This window comes from Nematostella vectensis, chromosome 3 (assembly GCF_932526225.1).
Source record: "Nematostella vectensis chromosome 3, jaNemVect1.1, whole genome shotgun sequence".
Lineage (NCBI taxonomy): Eukaryota > Metazoa > Cnidaria > Anthozoa > Actiniaria > Edwardsiidae > Nematostella > Nematostella vectensis.
This window is the reverse complement of record NC_064036.1, coordinates 4687247-4711255: the sequence shown is the minus strand read 5'-3', so window position 1 is coordinate 4711255 and position 24009 is coordinate 4687247. Positions and strand designations below refer to the sequence as shown.

The following is a 24009-nucleotide window of genomic DNA, read 5'->3' as shown; positions in this document are numbered from 1 at the left end:
GCGATTTACGTGTGCCATTGTTCCTTTCAAGCTTTTAGCGCGCGAATACCAAAGTGCGCGCGCCATATTACATAATAAACAACTCTTACATCACCGACTCTTAAATTCCAACATGAGAAAAATGTAGGAACGTATCGAGACCAAAAACCACATTGTTTTAAAATTCAACATGACAAATCACTCATGTAATAGCATGATAACAATAGCAGATGACGTCATCATCGCCGTGTTTCGCTTCTTGGACATGCGCAGTTTGTTGAGCGCTTCTCTGGTATGCAGAAGATGGTATCTACTTACCCAAGATTCCTCTCTCTGGACAGACCTAGATCTTGCGCAATACAGCACTAAGCTACAACCAGCCGCAATACACAGGTTACTGAGCCAATCATTCGCTCCCCTAGGTCGCAGACTCTCTTTAGCTACATGTGCAGTGAATTCAGAGACGCTTGTTTGCGTGAGACAAAGGTGCCATAGCTTGCACATTCTCAACCTAAATGACGCTGTTGTTCACAGTACCAGCTCGGGTCACGGTAGCGAGGGGGTAAGGGAGCATCTGCGCTCGCTAAGAATGCTGGATATGCGGAACAGCCGTGGAAGCATGGACGAGATAAAACATTTCTTGCGAAGCGCCGAGAATCTGGAAGGCTTAGGTACGGTATCATTAGCTTTTTGTTAGTCGTTTGGTAAGTATAAAACAAAATATATATTAAATAAACTTTTTATTCAAACATATCTGTTCTTTGTGCCGCATGACTTGTTCTTCTGTTAACTGGAAAGAACTTAAATCTACTATATATGGTAAGAATTATCATGATGAAAAGGAGCTAGATATCTGCTATGAAGTCATGCGTTCATAAAAAAATGGAAGTTTTATACAGTTTACTTAAAATTTCAGTAAGAAATGCAATAATTCACAGTGAACCTTTCTTTGCAGGATTGCATTCCACGTTTCGGTCTTCCTTGGCTCACCAGGTCTTCAGCTCGAAACCTCACCTACGTGTATTGGACTGCGGACGCTGCGACGCCATCGACGATTTTTCAGTCACTACTATCGCTACAAACTGTCACGAGCTAGAATACCTCTCCCTCTCTCGCTGTTACAATTACCTCGGCAACTCCTTGCCAATACTGTTGCGCAACTGTCGCCACTTGACGACTTTGTTGCTGAATGGTACGCGCGTTAGTGGTGACGCAGTAGTCGAAGCACATTGGAGTAACACGGTCATCGAAGCGCTAGACCTCAGACACTGCGCACACCTAGACGACCTCGCTATCACCACAGTTTTAATACTCCTACCACGCCTACGCTACCTTAGATGCCCGCTGTCAGACGAGAACTGTAAGTTGATGCAGTATCGCGGTTTCCCGGATGCGGAAGTCCTCCAAATCCTGAGGCGTTATCCAATCACAATAGACACTCTATGCTCCCTCCTGATTGGCTGCGATCAAGTGCGTCACTTAGACGTCTCATCTATACCTTTCGCGCAGGAGCACTTTGATGTGTTTCTGACACGAATGCAGTCGCTTAGATCTCTGTGTTTGGCGGCTAACGATAGCAGTGGTACTGACCGCATAGTGCGCAAAATAGCGCAACACAGCAGACATTTGGAGTCGCTTTGGATCGTGTATTATCACTCTTGCCGCCAGCAGAACATGATGCGCGCCTTTAGCAACCTTATACAGAGATGCTGTTCCTTACACACCGTGAACTTGACAGGACTTTACGTCAATGACTTGCTCTGTGAACTGCAGCAGCATAAGAAAGAGAATTGGCCTCATCGCCACATACGCTTTTTACAGAACGAGGACTTTGTGTTGCCGCAGCCAAAGCTTTGCCTAGATTCGCTTATGAAATTTTGACATTTAGCAGGTTATTAGCTTTAGACTTTAATTCAATTTAGTTTTCAGATTTACAAAGATTTCGAATTATTGCCAATAAATTCGAACTGATGTACAGTACAACAATCCCTGTTTATGGTTTACCAGATTTTAGTTTGCTTCCCAAGCGAATTTGTTGAACTGAGAGTAATTGATAATGGAAGGAAAGGTAGGGTCCCAATGTATACATAACTATAGTTCCATTTTGGAACGTGAGGTTTCGCTACGCTCTTGAAGTTGAACACTCCATTTTTAGGAAGAAGTTATCAAAACACACTTTAGAAAGCTTCCGGCTCTTAGTGATAGAAGCATAGAGAGCACGAATATCAACACTCAATTGCTCCAAGAGGACGTGTTCCGTAACAATGGTATTATGATGAAGATCAGAATGCAGCATCTGTAAATTCAGCAGGTGGAATGAAACGCACATTGGATGGCCTTCCTGCTTTGGTTATTGAACTAGCTCCTGTGTAGTGTAGCTAGGTAGCTTAGGGTGGGCACAGGGGGAGAATGGGGGGTGTATTCCTCTCGACCGCGCCAAAAAGAGTTATTTTCCTATATCAAAAATTCGCCAAATCTTGTTCTTTTTGCATATGATACACTACGCCATACGGGATAATGTTTTCCATATCGTAAGAGCTAAGCTCGCAGGCCATAAAATGCTGGAAATATTCGAGGGTCCATAAGTTCACATATACGGCCAACGAAAAAAAAAATCTCATCCTCCTTAGTATTATGTACACATCTGGGCACATCTGAAATTTTACAAAGAGAACAAGGACCATTATCTCTTGAAAATATTTGTACCGGTTACCATGGAAAAAGTTAAATGATTGACAGACGTCTTTTTCACTCATATTCGCAGATTGTAATTTCATGGATTTAAGAAAAAAAAATGATAAATGGAACTGTGATAACATTGATAAAAAACATGGGTAGAACTTGAGATCAAGGTTTCTATTACACATAAAAATATTAGTTTTTAATCAAGATTTCTAATCTAATTATGATGTTTTATTTGTGCAGTTTTAATATTCCAAATGGCTTTTAACGATGCCAAGTGTCATGTTTGAACATGTTTGAACTTAACACCATCTATTAAAAACCTCGCTAATGAAGGACCACGTTAGGTGGCTGGCGACCACTTTTTCCTCATTATAATTGCTAGATAAATCTGTAGTCTTCTACTGGCCAAAATACATCCGTCGCCAGATAAAATAGAGAGATTGGAAGTTGAATTCGGTTAATTGTTGCTGAACTTATCACAAATATCCAAACAAAACTGGCGAAATTAAAACAAGTACACGACAGTTTGTTTGTGCATTAAGAAGTGCACAAAATATGATCCCGCCTGTGAACACGTATCTGACGTTTACAGTGGAAAAAAGCCTTGGGGCTAGTGATACGAGCATCTTAATGGGATTGAACACGACAAGGGACATCAGATCAGGGATTCAAGTTTTATCCAATGGTCGAGAAAAGAATGAATTGACTTAAAGTTGACATCAACAGGTAAAGGGAAAGGAAGAGAATGGAATAGATATTATACTCAGGTCAATGGAACACCGCTCAATTATTGTCACATTGTTGGAACAAAGCCCTCTAATACTGTCAATTTCTTTTGCATACGGAAATGACCAGTGATACAATACTCAAAATTTGCGAATTCTGGGAGGAAATTAAGAAAAGCAGAAGAGAGAGAGAGAAAGCATTGCCTGGGTCAACACGACGGTAAGCCGGCGACTTCTGTCTATGACATGAGGCTAACAACTTAATAATCGACTGGGTTCCCATTACGGAATCGCAAATGGTGTCGTTTCTCGTATGCTTCTTGATCCCTGTAATTGAACCAGCTGGCTTGTTTTCTTACCCTTTTTTCCATCTTTTTTGATTGACTCCATTAAGAATCAAATGAAGCGTTTTGATATATGATATGTTCTTACGCGCGTGTTTCATAGCTTATGATTTTATTTTTCCGTTTTTTTTTTTTAATAATCTTTAGATTTAAAAGGTCAAATTTCGAATTCTAGCGCACACCTGGAGACTACTCCGCGCCAAGTCGGGGTTTCTATCGCTGGAGGGCAAAAACCAGTGTGTGTACCTTGTCCTTTGCGTCACTCGATTTAGATAAACCATTCGCTATTCAGATTGACAGCTACCTTCCTTCCCTCACGAGACACCGAAGCTGATAGGCATATCATACGATATCTCGACTCACAAACACTAGACGTAGAAAAACAAGCGGGCACAGGAATCTGAAAGTGATATTTAACCTTTGTAATACTATACAGTGTCTTCAAAAGCCATCAGAAGACACTCCATAGTAAAAGTCTACTTTTATGGAGGTATGAAAACATCCTTTTAGTATCTTAATATTTTATCTATAGGTCTAAAGTTTTCCTTTATTTAAAAAGGTCTGGTCATATTCTGTTGTGTTTATCATATGCAAGGTCTTGGTCTATGTGCGTCGCTGAGTTAAGGGGTTGAGTACATGCAAGAAGGGAAACGTATGAACGTTTGAATCTTGTTGGAAGTCGCATGCCTTAGGCAGTTATTACTGTCGCTTTTTAAAATTATTCGATGCATTTCGTTTATCACTCAGTTTCGGTCCATCTCGCAAAGGGGGGAGAACAAACCGCAATTTCGAATGACAAGTTTCGAATTCTCATTTCCCGGTCGGATAGATTTCAAGACTATGCCACGCCAGAATTATTGAAAAGGTATGAGAAAATAGCAAAACCAAAATAAGAGAAAATAGTCATACACTGTTAGTTTCAGAGAGTAGTTTTAACTCCAAAAGGGGAGTAAAAAAACGAGGTACAAAATGACTCCCTTTTTGGAGTAATTTTTTACTCCCTTTTTTCTACTCTCTCAAGGGAGTAGATTTTACCCCTGTAGGGGAGTAACTAAAGGGAGTGATTTACTAGGTTGCTTGCTATTACTCCATTAAAGGAGTACAATTTACCCTCAAAATGGAGTTATTTTTTACTCCTTTTTTTCCTACTCTCTCAGGGGAGTAGATTTTACCCACTTTAGGGGGTAGCTAAGTGGAGTAATTTACTAGGTTGCTTGTAGTTACTCCATTAAAAGAGTACAATTCACCCTCAAAATGGGAGTCAATTTTTACTCCCTATTTTGTTATTTCCCCCTACTAATTGGGTAACTAAAGGGATGATTTCAACCCCCTCCCCCCTATTTTTACAAAATGGCCGTTTAAACTCCACCTACTTCATGGGTTAATACTGGAGAAAGTAGAGTAATTTAGAAACACCAAGGAAAAGACGTTATTATGAATTTGACAAATCATTTAATTAAACAATTCAGTCTAAAAAATAACAAAAATATAAGTTGAAAAAATGTTTGAAAAATAATAGTCATTTGACATAAGGTATCCAGGACAAAATTACTAACAAGTGTCCCAACATAACAAAGCTGAAACAAACATAACACAATATTATTTTTCTATAACAACTTTAACAGCTTTTGAACATTACCCTTTTTGGCGTCATTACGGTTTTCCAAAAGAACTGCCTCCTCCTCCATCTTTGTATATTCAGATAAGAAGCTAGAAGCCTAATGCCTCTATATGCACCATTTAAATTTGAATCTGGTAGGCTAGCTTGAAAAGATAACTAGGTTCTTCATATGCAGGGTTTACTGTGATCAGAATATACGGACAAAAACCAACTACAGTAACATTAGATATTCAAAATAAATATCTGGACAAATTTTAGGTGCAAGACTGATTACTAGGTTTTTACTAAGCTAAGTTATTCAATTTTGTGCTTCAAGTAACAGTTTATAAAGCATAGGCGCTTTAGATGTAAGTACGGTGATTAGTGAATAACTTAAGTTTACAAAGTTATTATTCGTTTCTTGCGATTTACGCATTGACACATTCCTTATACCTCAAACTTCTTTCTTTTCTGGCTTTCAACTCGAGCACATTTTACTATCTCTATCATAATGTCCTGCGAAGATAATAAGAGAAACACATAAGAAGGTAGTATTGCTTTGGAAGATAACAAAGAATCACAAAACATATCAGTCTAGTTCGAGAAATCCGCCCACGAACGATGATTTGATGCTGAAGTTGGTCGCAAAAATCACATTTAGTATTGAACCTATCGCATTATAAAGCCCGTTACACACTAACCTTTAACTTCACTCCATGTTCTGCCATCAAATCCTCAAAAAAGGTGGATTACGCGTAGAAAAGACGGAAATGGCTATCTGTTTGGAGGTTATTATTATAATGGCTTTCGTTCGACCGTTATGGTTTTGCGCCTTGGGCCCAAGCCCCTCTCGGCCACTAAAGCGAGGGACGCCCGGTACATTTTGGTTTTACGGGCCCTGGTGAGCCTTCTTCTATCTGCAAAGCGGGACATTTTTTTTTGTAATCTCAAGTAGCATTTCTATTAGAAACAATATATATTATTTTATAATGTTCAAATCGGATCTAAGAATTTTATACAATTATCACCCTACCTATCTTTCTTTTAAATGCAGTACTATTTATTCTGAGCGAATTTTGAAAGTACACCACATAAAACTCATGTTCGAGTCCAAGCCTGTCTTTGATTACATTTCTTATTGTTATAGTATAGCTGACAATATATGCAAGTATGGCGAGGCCTGTTATTGTATTGAAAATGTTCTTTTTGGATTTCCTAAGAGTTCCTAAATTGTAGAACTTCAAATCTTCTTTCTAAGATTTTCTTATCCAAATTATTTCAGTTTTCTGGTCTACTGCTTATACTAGGAAATCCTAGGAATTTTTAGGAAGTTTAATCATATTTTGTTGTTTTGATCGAACTTAGGAAATCTTAGGAAACTCCTAGGCACAGGGTAGAGTTTTTTGTCTCAATACCAATAAATACGATAAATTATTATTTTTATCTTTTGTCTTATATAATAAAGACTATCGTTTTCCTTCTTAAATTCAGCTAATTCAGAGTAAAAAAAACAACTCTCTTTATTTTATATATTTGGAGTGTTTTGTTACTGCTCTAAAAAGATACAGCTGGAGTAAAAACTACTCTTTCAACACGAGATGGCTGGAGTAGTTTTTACTCTTCAAAATCTACCCCCTAAAAGGAGTACTTTTTTACTCCATTTTTTGACCATCTGGAGTAAAAATAACTCTTTTCACTTCAGATAGTTGGAGTAGCTTTTACTCTGCTAAAATTACTCCCAGAAAAGAGTACTTTTTACTCCATTATTTGACCAACAAGAGTGAAAATTACTCTTTTTCTAATAAAAATTCGATACTAATTCTCAGCAGAGTAAAACTTACTCCGTTAAGGGAGTAAACAAAAAAAAATACTCCTCAGTGGAGTAGTTTTTACTCCAATAAAGGAGTTCAAATTACTCCTTTAAAAGTACTCCATCGCAAAGAGTAGTTTTTACTCTCTGAGTGGAGTAAAAATAACTCCCTGAAACTAACAGTGTAAAAACGAAATAAGGGTGAAGTAAGAGATGGAGAAGAAGAAGAAAGAAGTATGAAGAAAAGGGCAAAACGGCATGCTTATCAATCATGCCCCCTCCCCTCCCCCTACTTATGGAAGTGTTAATGATTGACTATTTGATATCTTACGTCCCGGTAACCAGATTTAAAATATTTACCACCCTATTCATTGCTACGCGACCACAGCCGTCAATCAAATGGAGCCAGCACCGTAGGGCGAACGAGACGAGAGCAAGTAAATTACTCTCAAATGAAGAGCAAGTGGGTAAATTGCAAACATTTCAAACAGCCGGCTTTTCGGTGCCGGCTTCATTAGCCAATTGCCGATCGAGCTCCGGTGGTCGCCTAGCAATGCATAGAGTGGTAACAAGCCAGCAACAAGCATCTTGACAAAAAGAAAAACATAGCTGAGTCCTTAAAAACACGAGTAGCCAGTATAATAAAGTGAAAGCATCAGTAACCTCCTTGCAAGTTGTCAAATGGTCCGTCTATAAAAGAGAGCCGGAGATTCATGGAGACTGCAACGGAAATGTGAGAGCCGTGAGAGGCCTAGATCAAGCTGAGTACAGCAAAAGACGCTGCGCAAAATCTTATTTTTTTTCGCGTTCTCGATCAAGACCGCGATTTCCTTAGGTTAAAAGCAGCAAGCACCGAGTAGTAGATCGCAGAGGCCTTCCTTTACTTGGTTTCAAAAGTTAGTCAGCCCAACTTATATTTTTTTAAAGAACTCAATCAAAAATAACATTTCGTGGGGGTGCAACCCCCCCCCCCATATTTTTTTTCATTCTCTGTCAGCCGCAATTTTGTCATCCAGGCAAAGTGCCAAGTGTGAAAGATCATCCGTCTCCATGCCCGATATTTTCGATTGAATTTGCTTGAGTATTAAACGTGGTTTTAATATGGTTATTTCGAAAATTTAGAACATTATGTGCCTTCCAATATATCAATATCGGAACCTACTCTGTTCCTGTCGATAAGCCGCCCCCCTTCCCCCCCCCCCCCCCCTCCCATTCAATGTTGTTCGGAAATCAACCTTCTCTACAATTCAATGTATATTTCCACGTGCAACATTGAGCGTGGGGGGAGGGGAGGGTAGAAATATTTTTATGTCGAAGAAAATTTTTGCCTCGCAACTGCATAGAAATTGTTCCATCGTCCCATTGTTTTTGTCCCGGATTGTAGCAACTTATCTGACTTGTGAAAAATGTTCATTGTGAAAATGGAACTATGAGAAACTATTATGACTTTTTACAATCGACCGGGACACCCCCCCCCCCCCCCCCTAAATACCCCCATTCCTATTTTATCAGGATACGGGATATTAGTATTTGTGTGGAAAGGCTTTCGGGATTCCAAGTCCTAATGACCTTTATGTTGACCTGGGAGAGCTTCTCCGGGCGTTATGGACATACGTCACGACAGGCCTGATAAGGCTAGTAGTTTGTCTAAACGCGATTTTCACGCAAAATTGCCAGACCGAAACGTTTTTAGATTTAGATTAACAAACAGGATTGCAATAAAAGAAAAAAAAGAAAAAAAAATGGGAATAATGGGATTTTAGTATTTTTAGACCCTACGTGAATATCATGGCGTTCCCTTGCCGTTAGTGTGAATTCAAAGTAGGTGATTTCTTACAAACTTATACTATGATCACAAATTTCCATCCGTCTACTTGGCAGTCATACAACTTATTAAAGAACAAGGTTTCATTTAGTGACTAAGCATGACATATTAGGTTCGCAAACGTCTAAAGTACATGCTACTCCTTTGATGCGCCGCGGGAGAGTCTACGAGAGGAGATATAAGAGTATTCTTATTTTCACTTTCGGCAACGCAAACTGTTTTCCAAGTAGATAATACAATATTTTAGGGACATTGCTGATTAAGGCGGCTTAAGGTGGCTGGATATATGAGCCATACATGCGGTATGTAAGGTGTCGCAGGCTTATTATTTTCGCAAAACTAATTGATTCCTTTTGGCCTGCTGCACTGTGTGTAATGTGTCAATAACAGGGGGATGCGTATTGGCAAAGAACATAATTATATTTACAATAACACGGGCGAACAATATTTTTTTTTGCAGTTCAGCAGGGGAAACACTTGCTTTTTAGTTATAAGCTAAGTCTAAGATTAGAAAGTCAAATGTTCCTCTTTTGAAAGATCGAAGAGATGAAAAAAGGTTAGTAGCGGTTATATTCATATGTGGCTTATATAACGTTTCCAGCCATCAACCTTTTAATTATCCTGGCCAACATTTTTTCCTAAAAGATACTTGTCTTTCTCTCGTAACTGAAGCCCTGGAAGATCTCTAAACATAAAAGAATAGTCTATTTACTATGCAACATCTTTCGAGAGGTAGCGGTCATTGTTTTTTTATTCAAAAAGACGATTAAAGTACTGCGGCATTTGAATTTAAAATTAATTTTTAACCAAAAGAGTTCACCTTTTCAAGCCGTTTTAGTATTTCTCTACGGTATCTGGCACAAATCATCAGTTGCATTGATAAAAAAAGACCCGCTGATGACATAATCTGCAAAGTGACAGCCAGCTGACGTCTTGGTGACAGTGGCAGCAAACTATATCTTACGTAAATTAAGGTACACGGCTTTTATTACGAAAACCTAGTACCACCTTTTGGTTTCAACTGCCATTTGGCATTTCCCATTCGCAGTCTGCATCTGAACAAATGGGTGAGGCGGCGGATAAGCCCCGCCCCCCCCCCACTTTTCAGATTGGTGGCATCAAAATACCCAATATATATTAATACGTATTGAATAAATAGAGAGAAAAGGGATTCATCACGCTATTTTTTCATGAAGTATTAACAAAGTTGTAGAAGTCTAAAAATGTCAAAATCTTCTCAGGAGAGCATGCCCCTGTGCCCCCTTTATAGAATTGTTTTCAGTCGCTCAATGTCGTCTCCTGAGTTTTGTCTGAGCACCCCCGGCCCCCCTCCCGCAAACTTTTACGTTAGCTCCGCCGCCCCAAGTAAATCACAAGCACTATTCACTAACTAGCTATAGCTTGACGACTATCGTTTCGTTTCTTTCCAGATTTTACAATCAGCATGACATATCACTTGATTTTCCTTATATGGTGTCTATCGACTCTCGTTCCAAGTCTTCAGAGCCTCCAGCCTAATGAGTTTAAAGGTAAAAATGTGTTCAAAGCTGGAGACGTCATCATCGGAGCGCTTTTGCCGATACACGAGCGAGGCGACGACAGCGCTTGTGGCTCAATCTATCCTCTCGCACTCGGGTACGCCGAGACACTTATCTACACCTTCGACCTAATCAATAATAGCTCGGAGCTGTCGCCAGGGGTAACGCTTGGCTATGACATTCGTGACTACTGTGATAGCCCGACGTTAGCAATGAAACAAACCTATGACTTTGTCCAACAAAATTTTATCCTCGACGCCAACAATGCTAACGCATGTGGGAGGAACACTAGCAGTACGCCGAGCTCAGCAGTTACGTCACCTGATGCGCGCGCACCTGTAGTGGCTGTGATTGGCGCATACGACTCTGGGACTACGGTACTGATCGCAGAGTTACTTCAAGTGGTGGAGATCCCCCTCATCAGTCCGTTTTCATCCAGCGAACAGCTAAATAATGAGTTCTACAAGGCTTTCTTTCGGACAATTCCTCCGGATGGACAGCAGGCGAGGACAATATCGGATATCATAGAGTATTTTAACTGGACTTATGTGGCGCCTCTGGCAGTGGATAGCTCGTATGGACGTTACGGAGTGGACGCTTTGATTGCGCAGTCGCAGAAGAGGAGCACCTTCTGCATGCGTCCGACCGCGTTCTTTCCGAGGTCTGGGTATCAGGAGAGAATGGAGACTATTGTCGAGCAGCTTAAGAAATTACCCCTGATCAAGGTAAATGCTGGCATGATCAAAAACTTGGGTTGGGTAAGAAAGTCGCACTTGCGGTCATTCAGTGATTGAATCTACAATACGTATTTAGCCCTGTGTCGAAGAAACTTCTTCAATTTCGCGCAGACTACATACACCAAACTGTAATAGCAATCTCTAGCCTCCCATTCATTACTAGTTATTGTGTGAAAGCAGATAGCTAGCAATCTCTACCCTCCCATTCATTGCTAGTTATTGTGTGAAAGCAGATAGCTAGCAATCTCTACTCTGACATTCATTGCTAGTTATTGTGTGAAAGCAGAAAGCTAGCAATCACTACTCTGACATTCATTGCTAGTTATTGTGTGAAAGCAGATAGCTAGCAATCTCTACCCTCCCATTCATTGCTAGTTATTGTGTGAAAGCAGAAAGCTAGCAATCTCTACTCTGACATTCATTGCTAGTTATTGTGTGAAAGCAGATAGCTAGCAATCTCTACCCTCCCATTCATTACTAGTTATTGTGTGAAAGCAGAAAGCTAGCAATCTCTACTCTCCCATTCATTGCTAGTTATTGTGTGAAAGCAGAAAGCTAGCAATCTCTACTCTGACATTCATTGTTAGTTATTGTGTGAAAGCAGAAAGCTAGCAATCTCTACTCTGACATTCATTGCTAGTTATTGTGTGAAAGCAGATAGCTAGCAACCTCTACCCTCCCATTCATTGCTAGTTATTGTGTGAAAGCAGAAAGCTAGCAATCTCTACTCTGACATTCATTGCTAGTTATTGTGTGAAAGCAGAAAGCTAGCAATCTCTACTCTGACATTCATTGCTAGTTATTGTGTGGAAGCAGAAAGCTAGCAATCTCTACCCTCCCATTCATTACTAGTTATTGTGTGAAAGCAGAAAGCTAGCAATCTCTACCCTCCCATTCATTGCTAGTTATTGTGTGAAAGCAGATAGCTGATAAATTTGGTCAAAAATGTGCGCGGCGGCCACACCCCGAAAGTGATAATGGGAAAAGCACCCACCCTCCCCCCTTAAAATACTTTTTTGAATGCTTTGAGCTTTTAATTTGAGTGACAGTACATGCCTTGAAATTGATTTTTATTCTTTAAAGTTTGATACTGTGATTTGGAACTATTCGCCGCTTAGATAATCACACTGTATTCTTCCTTATAAATTTAGAAATCTGCCCGACCCCATAATGTTTCCTTTTCGCATCAGGTGATTGTTCTGTGGGCCAATAACGACCAATCCCTGGCGCTTCTTAAAGCAGCAATGAACCAGAACCTACATGACCGCATCTGGATCATAAGTGACGACCTCGCCACGTCTGCTGGGGAAATAGTCTTTCATGACGTCAGCGTTAAAGGAACCTTCTTGGGCGTGGCCCATCATTACCATAGCAACGAGGTGCTGAAGGATTATCTGGAGATGTTGTCAAGAACGGGTCCTCGGCATGGTTGGTGGAATGAATACGTACAAAAGGAGTTTAACTGCACGTGGGATTCGCGATCAGGTAATGACCTGCGGCATTGCGGGAACCAGAGTATGGAAATGTCCGCATCAAACTTGAGCGATATGTACAACGCCTTCACGGCATACGTAGTCGACGCTGCATACGTTGTTGCAAAGGCATTGAAAGCTATGCACGGCTGCAACAGCAGTCTCCATAACTGCCCCACCCTCACCCCCCACGTAAGCCCTGCCGACCTCGTGCATTACATCCAGAACGTCAGCCTGCAAGGTATGACGGGAAGAGTAGCGTTTGACGCCCAAGGAAATCCCAAATCTTCTGCTTATGACATCATAAGTTATCTTCCTGATACGGACAGAGGTCGGTACAGCAAGAATATTGTTGGAAAATGGTCGGAACGAGAAGGGCTTAAGGTCAACACGACTATGATACAATGGCCAGGCGGAGAGAGAAATACACCCTTGTCGTATTGTAAAGATAGGTGTCCCCCCGGGTACTGGCAGACCCGGATGAAGAACTGTTGTTGGGAGTGTACAGAGTGCCCGCAGGGGACCATAAGCCCGAGGTATGCAGCACCTTCTTGTAGCAACTGCACTGGTGGACGAACCCCTAACGCAGCCAGGACCATGTGTATTTCAGAGAAGATGGCCGACAATCAGCTGTCCAGTGCGGTGGGCGTGGTCATTATCGTTCTGTCAGGTATGTCATAGAAAGGGGGCCACCGATAGGCGAGCCTGTTAGCCGTTGAATCACGAAACAATCTTCTCGCACGAGAGGGGCGACTTCGAGGATTCGCATTAGAGGACTGGCTCGGAGGGTCAGCAATCAGTAGATCTTGCGGAATTCCTTTTTCTTATCGAATTCTCGTTGTCGATTGCTCGTAATTTTGAGGACTTGTTGATAATTCTGACGTTTCTCTTTTCAGCGGTTGGCATCGTGACAGCATGCGTCGATTTAGTGTTGATCATTCAGTTTTACAGAACACCGCTAATCAAAGCGTCGAATCGCGAGCTCAGCGTTGTCTTACTGGCTTTGATAATCATCATCTTCGTCCTGTCAATCATACACATCGCCACACCCACCGAGGCAATCTGCAGCCTGATCCAGTTGTGGCGATACGCGGTGCACTCAGCGAGCGTAGCCATCTTGTTCATTAAGACAATCCGTCTCGCTGGGGCCTTCCAGCTTCACCTGACAGGCGTCCCTCGCTGCTGCAAGCGATTCTTCATTGATGCCAGACTACAGATTGTGATGCTTGTTCTAATCAGCACGTGTCCAATACTTTTAGCGCTAGCATGGAAGGTGTTAGACCCACCTTTTGTCGTTAAGGACGTTATAGCTAAGGCATCATATATAAGTGTGGACTTCCACTGTAAGCCATACAGCAGAATGACAGGGCAAAGCCTTCAAGTCACTTCCCTCTCCTACCTTATCTTACTAACTCTCCTTTGCGTGTACTACTCCTTCAAGGCAAGGAACCTACCCGCGAACTTCAACGAGACGCGCTACATCGGTCTATCACTGTACATATTATTGCTCTCATGGGTGACCTACTACCCAATCAACAGTGCCCTTGAGGGCTGGTATGTTTCAACTATCTCCAGTATGACGGCCCTATTGAGCGGATATGGACTGCTAGGGTGTATATTTGTACCCAAGATGTACATAATCATATTCCAGCCTGATATGAATACGAACGAGTTCGTAAGAGCAGAGCTGCGCTCGGCGAACCGCACTATGAACTCTGTCTCAGTGCAAAGCAGTACACAGCCAATCTAGCCAATTACGCTGAATTGTCTTCAACCTTCTTTTTTCCACTTTTTTCCTATACAATCGTTCTGACCTCTGTCACGCTATGCGCCTGTGTGACAGAGGTCAGGACGACTGCATAGGGGATTACTACCCTTGGCACCTCTCTCTACCTCTGGTACCCGGGGTAGATTACTTTCTTTTGAACACAAAGTATATCTCTTTGTATTTTTTGGGGGGGGCAGCGGATTGTTTTCTTTTCGTCAAAGGTAAGTATTCATTATACACCTAAACGACATTAAACGTTGTCAGTTCAAATGTGGGTGGGGATGTCAATTGGCAATCTAAGACCAATCACTGCTTATGGGTACAATTATTTTTATACTGGCACATGTTAAATTCTACTGCACCTTGCCTACGAAGAACCTGGCACACCCCAATAATTTTAGCATGCACATTATCGTGTAAATAGCGTACTAGATCTTCTATCGCGGAGCCAACCGTTTGCTGTCGCAACGTGGTTAAGTCATTAGTCCCTATTTCTAAAATGACCACATCAGGCGAAAAATCCTGTACCAATTGCAAGTCATATCACGAACTTTCTCTACCGCACGACCGCCAAAGCCGTGTAGTTGTGTAGTAGTAGCCGTTGTAGTTGGTGTAAATGTTCATGGCCCTTTTTCTGCAAAAATGTAGCAAGGCGCCGAATAAAAGAATGACCCAAAACGAGTATACAAGGGTGTGACAGCAATAAAGACAAATAAGTGACTGAGAACAGGATAATAGAGAACTTGCCTGAAATGACGAAAGAAACGATTCAGTGACCACGATGTTCTTGCTACTGTGTCTCACAGAAGAAAGGGCGAGTTTCACGCGACCCCGGCTTTTCATGTGAGCTCGTCCTGTCATCGCTATTCCGGTGCGGTAAACGAACATGAACCCACCGCTCTTACCACAGGCATCGCTCTGTGATAACATTCCCGTGTGATAAGATACACGCTGGATTTACAATTACACAAATTTCTACGTCCCAGCATAAACGCTATTATGTCTTCGTACATAATCGTGTATGTAAGAATAAAGATAAGTAATATAATCGCAGAAATTATCCACATTTTCCTACATTCAGTAGAAAATTAACTGATTCCATGGTATTTTCTGATAGAACGGCCATTTCACAATTGGTATTTCCATTCGCACTTACAACGTATTTTGAAATGTGTGTATGCTACGCAAACTTTGACCGCGATTGAATGTATAAACATTTTTTTTCCAAGACTCGAACCATATAAGGGAATTTCTAAACAAGAATATAAGCTCTCAAAGTCACTCGCGCCTTAGGAGCAGGTACCTTTCCTAAAAAGGTGTAACCGTCCTGTATGTTTGTTGTGGTCATGAGCGAGTTATAAAGTAATATTCATTCGCACGAGTTGGTTAGGTAAAATGAAACCACAATAGAGCGAGGATTTTTTTAGGGAATTTAATCAAACCAGTCATGTTATAACCTAACTAAGCATTATACTAACATTATATGCAATATGTACAATACAATATATTCCTTATACTATGTACAATTCTTCAAATGTTCAGAGGATTCGCAAATAAATATATCAAATATTATTTCAATAATACACCATTGGAAGCCATCGAATCCCAGCTTTTTCTCCCGGTTGTAAAAGCTAAGGTTTGTATTGGTAGGCTTAGTGTTACGCACATCAAGTGTTATAACAGAAAGGGAGAATTTTCCCCTGTCTGCAGTTAGACTATATGGATCGGACATCGCTCTAAGCCTTGAATGAATGCTCGTTCAAGCTTGATAATGGGGAGAGGTTCGAGAGAGGCTCTTTGTTGAGACTATATTTGGCGCATCACTTGTTCGGTAGGTTTTGCGTTTTGCAGAATCTAGCGTTAGAGCAGGGAGGGGTATGAGGACAGGGTGCTTCTTGCCTTGTCTGTAACTGGACGAAACAAGCCTACAACACGCTCGCCCTGTTTTTATGTAAAATCCAGCGTCATCACGGGTAAAGGGGGTTCTTTGCCATCCTTTGTCGTCTTGACAAATCTGGATAGGGTATTCGGGCGGGCCACCTTCGCTTGCTTGACAGGTTTGTTGGGTTTCACAAACTTGGTGGAGTGACCACCTAGCCCGTCATATCCGGTTCTAAAGGCAGATGAAGAGCCCGTTTCCCTCTCCCCTAGGGGCCGTTTGCGCGCTTGGGGGAGGAGAGGGTTGGATAGTTTTTTCACCGCGGGCTTGGTGGAAAAAGACGTTGTCTTGACTAAGGTGAGTCCCATTCTAAAACAAACAGAACAAAATGTTTTCTTCTAAACTTTTAGTAGTTGGACAAAATGGCAATGCTCAATCATACTATAACAGAGCTACGGCAATGAATATTACGAGATAAAGAGAAGAGTGGTTTAAAAAAGCCCGTGGAATTAATACACTTATATACAATGAGTAAAGTATGCCTAAAAACGCCTGCCAGGGAGGCTACTAGTGTGTTGGCTCGACTACTATTTGACTATTACACTTTGTTTCACGGGCTTATTAAACTACTCTAATAGTTAAAGAACACCAGATAAAGAGGCAAGTAGAGCAAATGTTTCACAGGGCTTTAGAAAGCAGTCGACTTAAAGGCATTTTACGCACTCTTAATACTGGGGCTTTCTTTGTTCCTATTTTTATAGTTGTAAATATTGACTGCTTGGTGTATTTCCAAAAACTCGTAAAAAAAAAACTTGATAAGGGAATATAATTTAAGAATATTTAAAAAAGAGTCTCGATCATGAAATAAGAGATTAAAGTATCGGGCATTGACTCACTCTTTGGCGGCATTTTCCAATTCTGGGTCCATCTTAACTCCCCCGGACGAAGGCTGGTTCGACGCCAACGGCTGGTTCTCATCATATTCCTCAGGGGGGGTTAGGCGAGGTCTCTTGAACTCCATGGGAGCCGGACTGTGAAGAGCACAAATTGTTGTGGAATGTTGTAGCGTTTACTTACATTACGCTGATCCATAAAATATGTGCATAGCATAGGACACAAGTGTCAATGTGAAGCCTTCCATCCGGTATAGGGGAGGCCATTTGTTTCAAACAAACGTGACGTAGTCTCCTTTGCAGCCGTCCGCGTTTGTCAGTCGCGACTGACAAACGCGGACGGCTGCAAAGGAGAACATACGTCACGTTCAGGCGAGGACATCCGTTCGATACAGATGGGGGTTATTTGAACAAAAAATGCATTACAGTACATTGAGACGGTAACCCCCTTCCGGTATTTAGGAGGTCATTTTGCAAACAAACATATTACTGTACCTTGGGTCAGGGACTTCCGTTAGATATATGGGAGGCAATTTTGCAAACTAATGCCTCACATTGAGACGGGAACCTCCAAACAGTATATGCGAGTATTTACGATATGCCAAATCGTGTATGGAAGTTCTACTGAGTTTGCCAAACGTGTCTCAAGCAGGTTTATTTGCTTTCAAACATCATTCAAGATATGCTCGAGGATCCTTTCCTTCTTCGGCAATAAAAAATCACGTCAGAAAGGAAACGCCGTAGAACAGCACTATAGGACCTTGTTCTGCGGCGTGATACTCACCAGTGCATTCATGGATAAGAAAGCACAGAAAGAGCCTTGGAATTAAAAAGGTCGGATTGCTTCTTCTCAAAAAGACCTAAAGAAGCTTCAGTAGCACCATTCCTAAAAAGCAGTATCGCCGCAGTCGACAATCTTCCAACTATGGTAAGGATCAAAGTTGGTGGGGAAAGAGGTTTAGAGGAGGGGGAAGGGCGTGGTCATGCTGATACTAAAGAAAACGAATCAATCTTTCCAGCCAAGACCCTAATTACTCGCTAACCTTTCCCTCATGAGTCGGGTTATGGCGCTGCTTCGGGGACTCGGCGAGTTGAACGCTTGCTCTAGTTTGCTCAGCTTTTTCTTTAGACTCTGTCGTAGGAAAAAGTGAGTGAGCAACCTCCCCGATTCTGTTACCACACGACTACTAGCAAGACGTGGGAAATATCTTCAATAACAAGATGGACAATGGTGACAACTCTACTAGGTGATCGAAGAAAAACTTCAGAGCATGGCGCTAAGTTCAAACCAGTTTTGATTGAAATACTGTATCACTTTGAAATACTGTATAACCTTTATAATCAGATATAAATAAAAAAATACAGGCAATATTACAGTGCAAACGCCCACAGCCTAAATAGGTGGAAAACGATTGAAATCTATAAGAAAGAGGGCACTCACACTTAGGTTAAGCTTTTAAATTCCTATAATTGTCTTTTAATTACAGACCCGGTCTACCCAGGTTTATTTCTTGTAAACAGGCCACTAATAAAATACAAAAAAAATCGACAAATAGATTGGGGAGGGAAGGGTGCATACTTACTGCGCTTTCCTTCTCGACTCTCGTGAGATCACTCTCAGCCATGCACAATTGATCGGTGACACGCTTGATCTCAACTTCCTTTGTGGACAGCTACAAACGAATAAGAATAGAAAACCATGCATAGTTACTTTCCTTAACTACAAGGTCAATTTGTAAAAGGCCTTCCGTCACACACAAATGTCACATACATGTACACTGTAATGGGATTCGAGAAAACATCCATTCCCAAGTACCCATTGTTGGAGTTTGGAATTCCCAGGGAATGAGGGCATCTTCAAGTTATTATTTCCAACCCCTTTCATTATTTCCAATACCTTTTATTATTTCCAATAACTTCTAGGAATCGGAAAGGGATCGGATATCTTTCTATAAGAAATTTTATATAGTACGCCATAAAAAAAAAACTACGCCCAAAATATTTCCCTCACTTTTCTCTGCCTTATTAGGGGCCCTGTGTTCAGAGTGTTTGGTGGGAAATTCATGCGAGTTCGCCAACTACTTATAAAAAATTTTCCAACACGTTGTATGGGCATTGAAAAGCACGAATCCTTGCTTCATCGGCCCGGTCTTGGTGGTATTTTTGGGATTGGGTTCCATACTTCTTTCTAAGAATTGCAGCTTCTCTTTGCCTGATCATTTCAAATTGGAAACCTTCCCCGATACCCCTATTAGTTAGGGATTGTGATTCGTGTGGTTTTTTAGTTTTCTAGTTGCTCCTTTTGTCCGTGAGAGATGGCACACACTTTTTCCTTAGCGTATTAGATATAAGATGGTGTCAGTAACGTAGCAGGTTATCCATAAGGCGAAACTTTACTGTAGCTCATACCTCATTTCTGAGTCTGGTGATCTCACGCTCTTGCATCTCTTTGTGATCTCGTGCACGGTTCCGACTTTCTTTGATCTTCTCCAGCTCTCTATGCGAAGCAAGTAACATAATTTACAAAATGTTATGCTTATTTTTGTATTGGAGCTCAATTCTGTAGTTAACCCTTTATTATGAAGAACAAAATGTTATGATTATTATTCGTTTTGGAGCTCAAACGTGTAGTTCAACACTTTGTTACAATGACGGTTTGATGGGAGTGGAGCGAAATAGTTTTTGTTTCGATCCTTCCCAGTCTGCATACTTTTTCCGATGTCAAGTTAACGAAGAGCTACATCTGTGGTATGTATAGCCCACCTTTTTAGAATGACTAACTGAGTGACAAGTTCTTGTACCGAGCGACTGCCCTCCATGCCATCTCCGATCCTATTCAACATGTCTTCAGCATCATGGCGTGTGCCTTCGACCAGATGCTTTAATCTGAAGGTGTAAAACAAAGACATTAAAATCCAACAATGATGACAGGAAAAGGGCAGAACAATCCTTGCTGGTACTGTATAATATATATCTTCATCTTTTTTTATCAAACTGGAAGCTGGCAAAATTGTTATTCCAACTTCATGTCTTACTTATTTTAACATTAAAACTGTTTGGCCCTGTTCTGTAAAGTACAGAGTAAAATAAAGCTAATGCTAACAATAAAGTTATTTCTATACACTAAAAAGGGCATATACAGTACTGTATGTATTGTACAGTGTAAGATCTTTAGATACCCAGGGCCTGACATCCTTGACTCAACACTTTATAACTCGCTAGGATCTTCTCATCCACTGGAATGCCGAGCAGAGAACAAGGGTTTCAACTTTAAGCACTCCAGCAACAAAGTGATATGCTTTTCCTGTTGTATACTGACGCCCCCATGTTCTACACCCTGACCCCACGAGGATCACATGAATGAGCAAATTTTTGTCCATAAGTAGTAGAAAAACATTTCTTTATTACCTTGTCTGTTCAACCAAAAACCCTTGTCTGTAACCTTATAAAAATGAACAACCTCTTTAAAGGCAATCTGTTAGTGACAGATCATGTCATTGGCTTATAAACGAGATCTTTTAAAGACAAGATAGTGAGTGCTAGCCCTTACAGATTAAAGTACAACCTTTTGAACTTGTTCAGCTCCTGTCTGCATGTAATCGCCTCTTGTTTAGCCTGGGCACACTCTCCTTCCTGTTGCTTTAGGTATGCCATTTGTTTCTGAACAATCAACCAGACACAAAAATTGGCAGTACTCTAAATTAAATACATACACTGTGTTCCATGTCTGTACTACTGTAGATAACAACTTTAACATTTTAGCAAACTAAAGTTTCTCTGCTCACTTTATTATAGATTGTGTGTACAGTAGTTATCTAAAATGCTGCATTTGGCACAAGTACCTGATATAGTGCAGTTTCTATGCAAACTAACAAAATACTTATGTGCATATTAGCTAGTTAAGTTAAAGCATTTGGTTAGAGATTTTTTGGTTTTTAGATAATATGAGGTACAGTACACCAAATGCTACCCAGCAAGCAGAACTTTTTTTCTGTTCGTTTCTATCAGTTCACTTATCCGTGTTTGGACTATGTTCTTTTGCATTATGATATGTACATGTTGTTATGTTGGGCTTAAAAGAGTGCATGTGCCACCATTGTTACAGTATGTTGTGTTATGTTACTAGTGTGCACCAGGCATTAGAACAGAGATGGGACACATATAAGTGAACTGATAGAAACAAACAGTAAGAAAGATCTGCTAGCAGGTAACCAAATGCAGGTCTACCATTTAAAACAATACTTATATATTATTCTTGAAAAAGGCCATACCCTAAGAGAGGTGCTGACTGCAAGTGCATTGTTGAGTTTCTTCTCTGATGAGTTACATTTTTCTTTGTAGTCTTCCATTTTCTCTTCGAGTCTCTTGATCTCTGAAGAAAGGTACTCCTTTTGACGCTCTAAAATAGAGATCAAAATATGACAATAATATAATACTGATCAGTATGTAATTGATATAAGATAACCATACAGATTTCAGAAAATTTACTGTATACTGTGTACAATAATAATAAATACAAAAAGCCCAAATAATTGTGTTCGTGAACCAGAAGAATGGGCAGACTGAGTCTTCCCTGAAGAAGTCTTATTAAAGACGAAAATTTGGCAGAGTCGAATTCCAGTTTTTGGTGTACTGTGTATAGGACTTATACACAGTGCATATCTCGCGACAATTTGTTGAGAGAGCTACTAGCGGTTGTGGGTTGGGTGTGACATACAGGTGTATTTTGATAATTCTAGAGCAATAAAACATTCCTCATGTCTAGAACTGGACTATTTACATACACTCACAGCTGGGCTAGATTTTAACATTTCGCTACTCTAGCTCACTTGATTAAAAAAAATATTATAATAATTGAGAAGAAAAATAAGGCAGGACCCACATTAAGGTGCTAGCTTATACCTGATAACAGTTGTGGTTACCTCAGGTAACAGGGAAAAAATCCAAAATCTTCCAGTATCAACCCATTAATAAAAAAATACACAGGCACAAAAATCAGAGGCACAGGAGATGTGTTTTTAGTGGTGAGTCAGACCTTTTGTGTGCACAACAACTGCTTCTTGTCACAATTGGTCACTTACCCTTTTCCTTATTCATAGATCTTTGTTGCTCAAGCTGATCCTACAAAAAAGAATATAACATTACTTAACAAAACCCTCTCTTCATGGCAAGCTTGCATAACAATAGCTGTAGATAGTTTATAAAACCCGAGCTGGGTCCCCAGTTTTCTTAATGTAACTTGCATCATCCCCCCTAGTTTTTCAATATCCGTTATGGCCCTGTATACGTACCATAAGTACTGATGTATCAACAGATGATGACTGAATATCACTGTCATTAGGCTCATCCATAAAGAGTGTAATAGCTTTGGTTACTTTATGTCTGCACTTTGGACATGTCTTGTTCCTATTGAGCCAGGAGGAAAGGCTGAAAGGAAGGATACGCCTATGTTTGTACTCACTCCAGATTGTTGATCTGTGATGTATTGGGAAAAAAGGGAACACCTATGTCTCTACTCACTCTAGAATTTTGATAGGTGATGTATGGGGAAAAAGGGTATAGTGCAGTACTCTCTCCAGAAGGTTATAAATCAATCAATCAATCTTTATTGAATTTTTTAATGTATATACAATAAGGGAAAAGCCGAACCCAGAGGCTTTTAAGGCTTGGTCAGCAAAGTATGTAACATATGATAGGACTTTACAATTTTATCACACATATACACACATAGTGTATACATAAATAGGTAATGTATGGGGAGCATGCTATAACCAAATGATCCTTTCACCTCAAATATCTTTCACATGAAAGGATTATTAGGTTATAGCATCTCTCCCAGACATAACCTATCTATAACCTTCTGGAGAGAGTAATACACTGTACCCTTTTTCCGTATACATCACCTATTAACATTCTAGAGTGAGCAGAGTCATGGGTGTACAAACAACCCAAAAATATAAAAGACTCTTTCCTACTTTCCTAGGCTGTCAGGGCCCAGAATTCTGAGAAGAGAACCCTATGGGTTTTTCAGACACACAACTCCTCCCCCCTCCCCCGATTACAATGTGTGACAGTCGAGAAGGGACAACAAAGCTTATACAAGAATATAACAGCCTGTGCCTTAAATAATAATATCATATACAGCAATGGTAAAAATCATAGTTTTGTCAACGAATACTACTTTCCCTTACCATGTCTGATGGAACACATGACCACCTAAGGAGAATTGAGTAAAGGAAGAAGCACATGACCACCTAAGGAGAATTGAGTAAAGGAAGAAGATGCTTTTAGTGGCAGCGAAGTATTATCATTTAAATTCGAGGCTGGTTGAAAGTGATCAAGTCTGGATGTAATCATTTGCCTTTCCGTGATCCATCAAGTAACCAGCGAACACAACACCTCAGATAGATCATTTCTAACCGTCAAACTTAATGAATACTATTAAATAAGTTACTTTGCAGTGGGCAAATAAGTTAAAGGTTAGTTCCAACGAAAGCGTGTTATTGTTTGTGTTCTGAAATCGCGAGCATCAGTAATTGAAGTTGAAAGGATACACTGCCCCGTGCTAGCTTCATGCCCTGTTAAAATCAAATCCTGGCAAATCGTGCAAAATGCACGAATCATCTTGACATAAGTAGACAGATTCTGACTTTTATCAGCTCAAACAACCTTTTTCCGCCATTTTGAATCAAAATTCGCGCCGTAAAATGCGCATGACAAATGCATAAAGCCACTGAACAAAAATGTGGGGGCT

General features: G+C 40.5%; 3 protein-coding genes and 1 long non-coding RNA gene across 10 annotated transcripts; 2 read left to right on the top strand and 2 right to left on the bottom strand.

Annotated features, from left to right (window-relative positions):
* The first annotated feature begins 33 nt into the window (after positions 1 to 33).
* Positions 34 to 1965, top strand: LOC5512629 (F-box/LRR-repeat protein fbxl-1). The gene is made up of 2 exons (XM_001632910.3): positions 34 to 650; positions 935 to 1965. The coding sequence occupies exons 1-2, from the start codon at positions 170 to 172 to the stop codon at positions 1858 to 1860; spliced, it is 1407 nt and encodes a 468-aa protein (XP_001632960.3). The 5' UTR covers positions 34 to 169; the 3' UTR covers positions 1861 to 1965.
* Positions 1966 to 2998: 1033 nt separating this feature from the next.
* LOC5512596 (metabotropic glutamate receptor 4) lies at positions 2999 to 16055 on the top strand. 7 transcript variants are annotated; one of them, XM_048725807.1, is made up of 6 exons: positions 2999 to 3390; positions 3520 to 3609; positions 4170 to 4223; positions 10399 to 11231; positions 12434 to 13385; positions 13612 to 16055. In XM_048725807.1, exons 4-6 carry the CDS (start codon positions 10413 to 10415, stop codon positions 14463 to 14465), a joined length of 2625 nt encoding a protein of 874 aa, XP_048581764.1. In that variant the 5' UTR covers positions 2999 to 3390; positions 3520 to 3609; positions 4170 to 4223; positions 10399 to 10412; the 3' UTR covers positions 14466 to 16055. The 7 variants fall into 7 exon arrangements, with proteins under 7 accessions (XP_048581764.1, XP_048581761.1, XP_048581767.1 ...); XM_048725804.1 differs by having other exon boundaries at positions 3909 to 4223; XM_048725810.1 differs by lacking the exon at positions 4170 to 4223.
* LOC125561402 lies at positions 5342 to 6112 on the bottom strand. Its single transcript, XR_007307445.1, has 2 exons — positions 6035 to 6112; positions 5342 to 5849 (listed from the first exon to the last, which is right to left on the bottom strand). It is a non-coding gene; the product is annotated as an uncharacterized LOC125561402 (long non-coding RNA).
* LOC5512595 (E3 ubiquitin-protein ligase TRAIP) lies at positions 16033 to 23985 on the bottom strand. The gene is made up of 12 exons (XM_001632862.3): positions 23810 to 23985; positions 23447 to 23471; positions 22547 to 22682; positions 22337 to 22376; positions 21527 to 21654; positions 20821 to 20915; positions 20019 to 20141; positions 19665 to 19752; positions 18839 to 18928; positions 18299 to 18387; positions 17259 to 17393; positions 16033 to 16731 (listed from the first exon to the last, which is right to left on the bottom strand). The coding sequence occupies exons 1-12, from the start codon at positions 23877 to 23879 to the stop codon at positions 16431 to 16433; spliced, it is 1320 nt and encodes a 439-aa protein (XP_001632912.2). The 5' UTR covers positions 23880 to 23985; the 3' UTR covers positions 16033 to 16430.
* Positions 23986 to 24009: the final 24 nt, after the last annotated feature.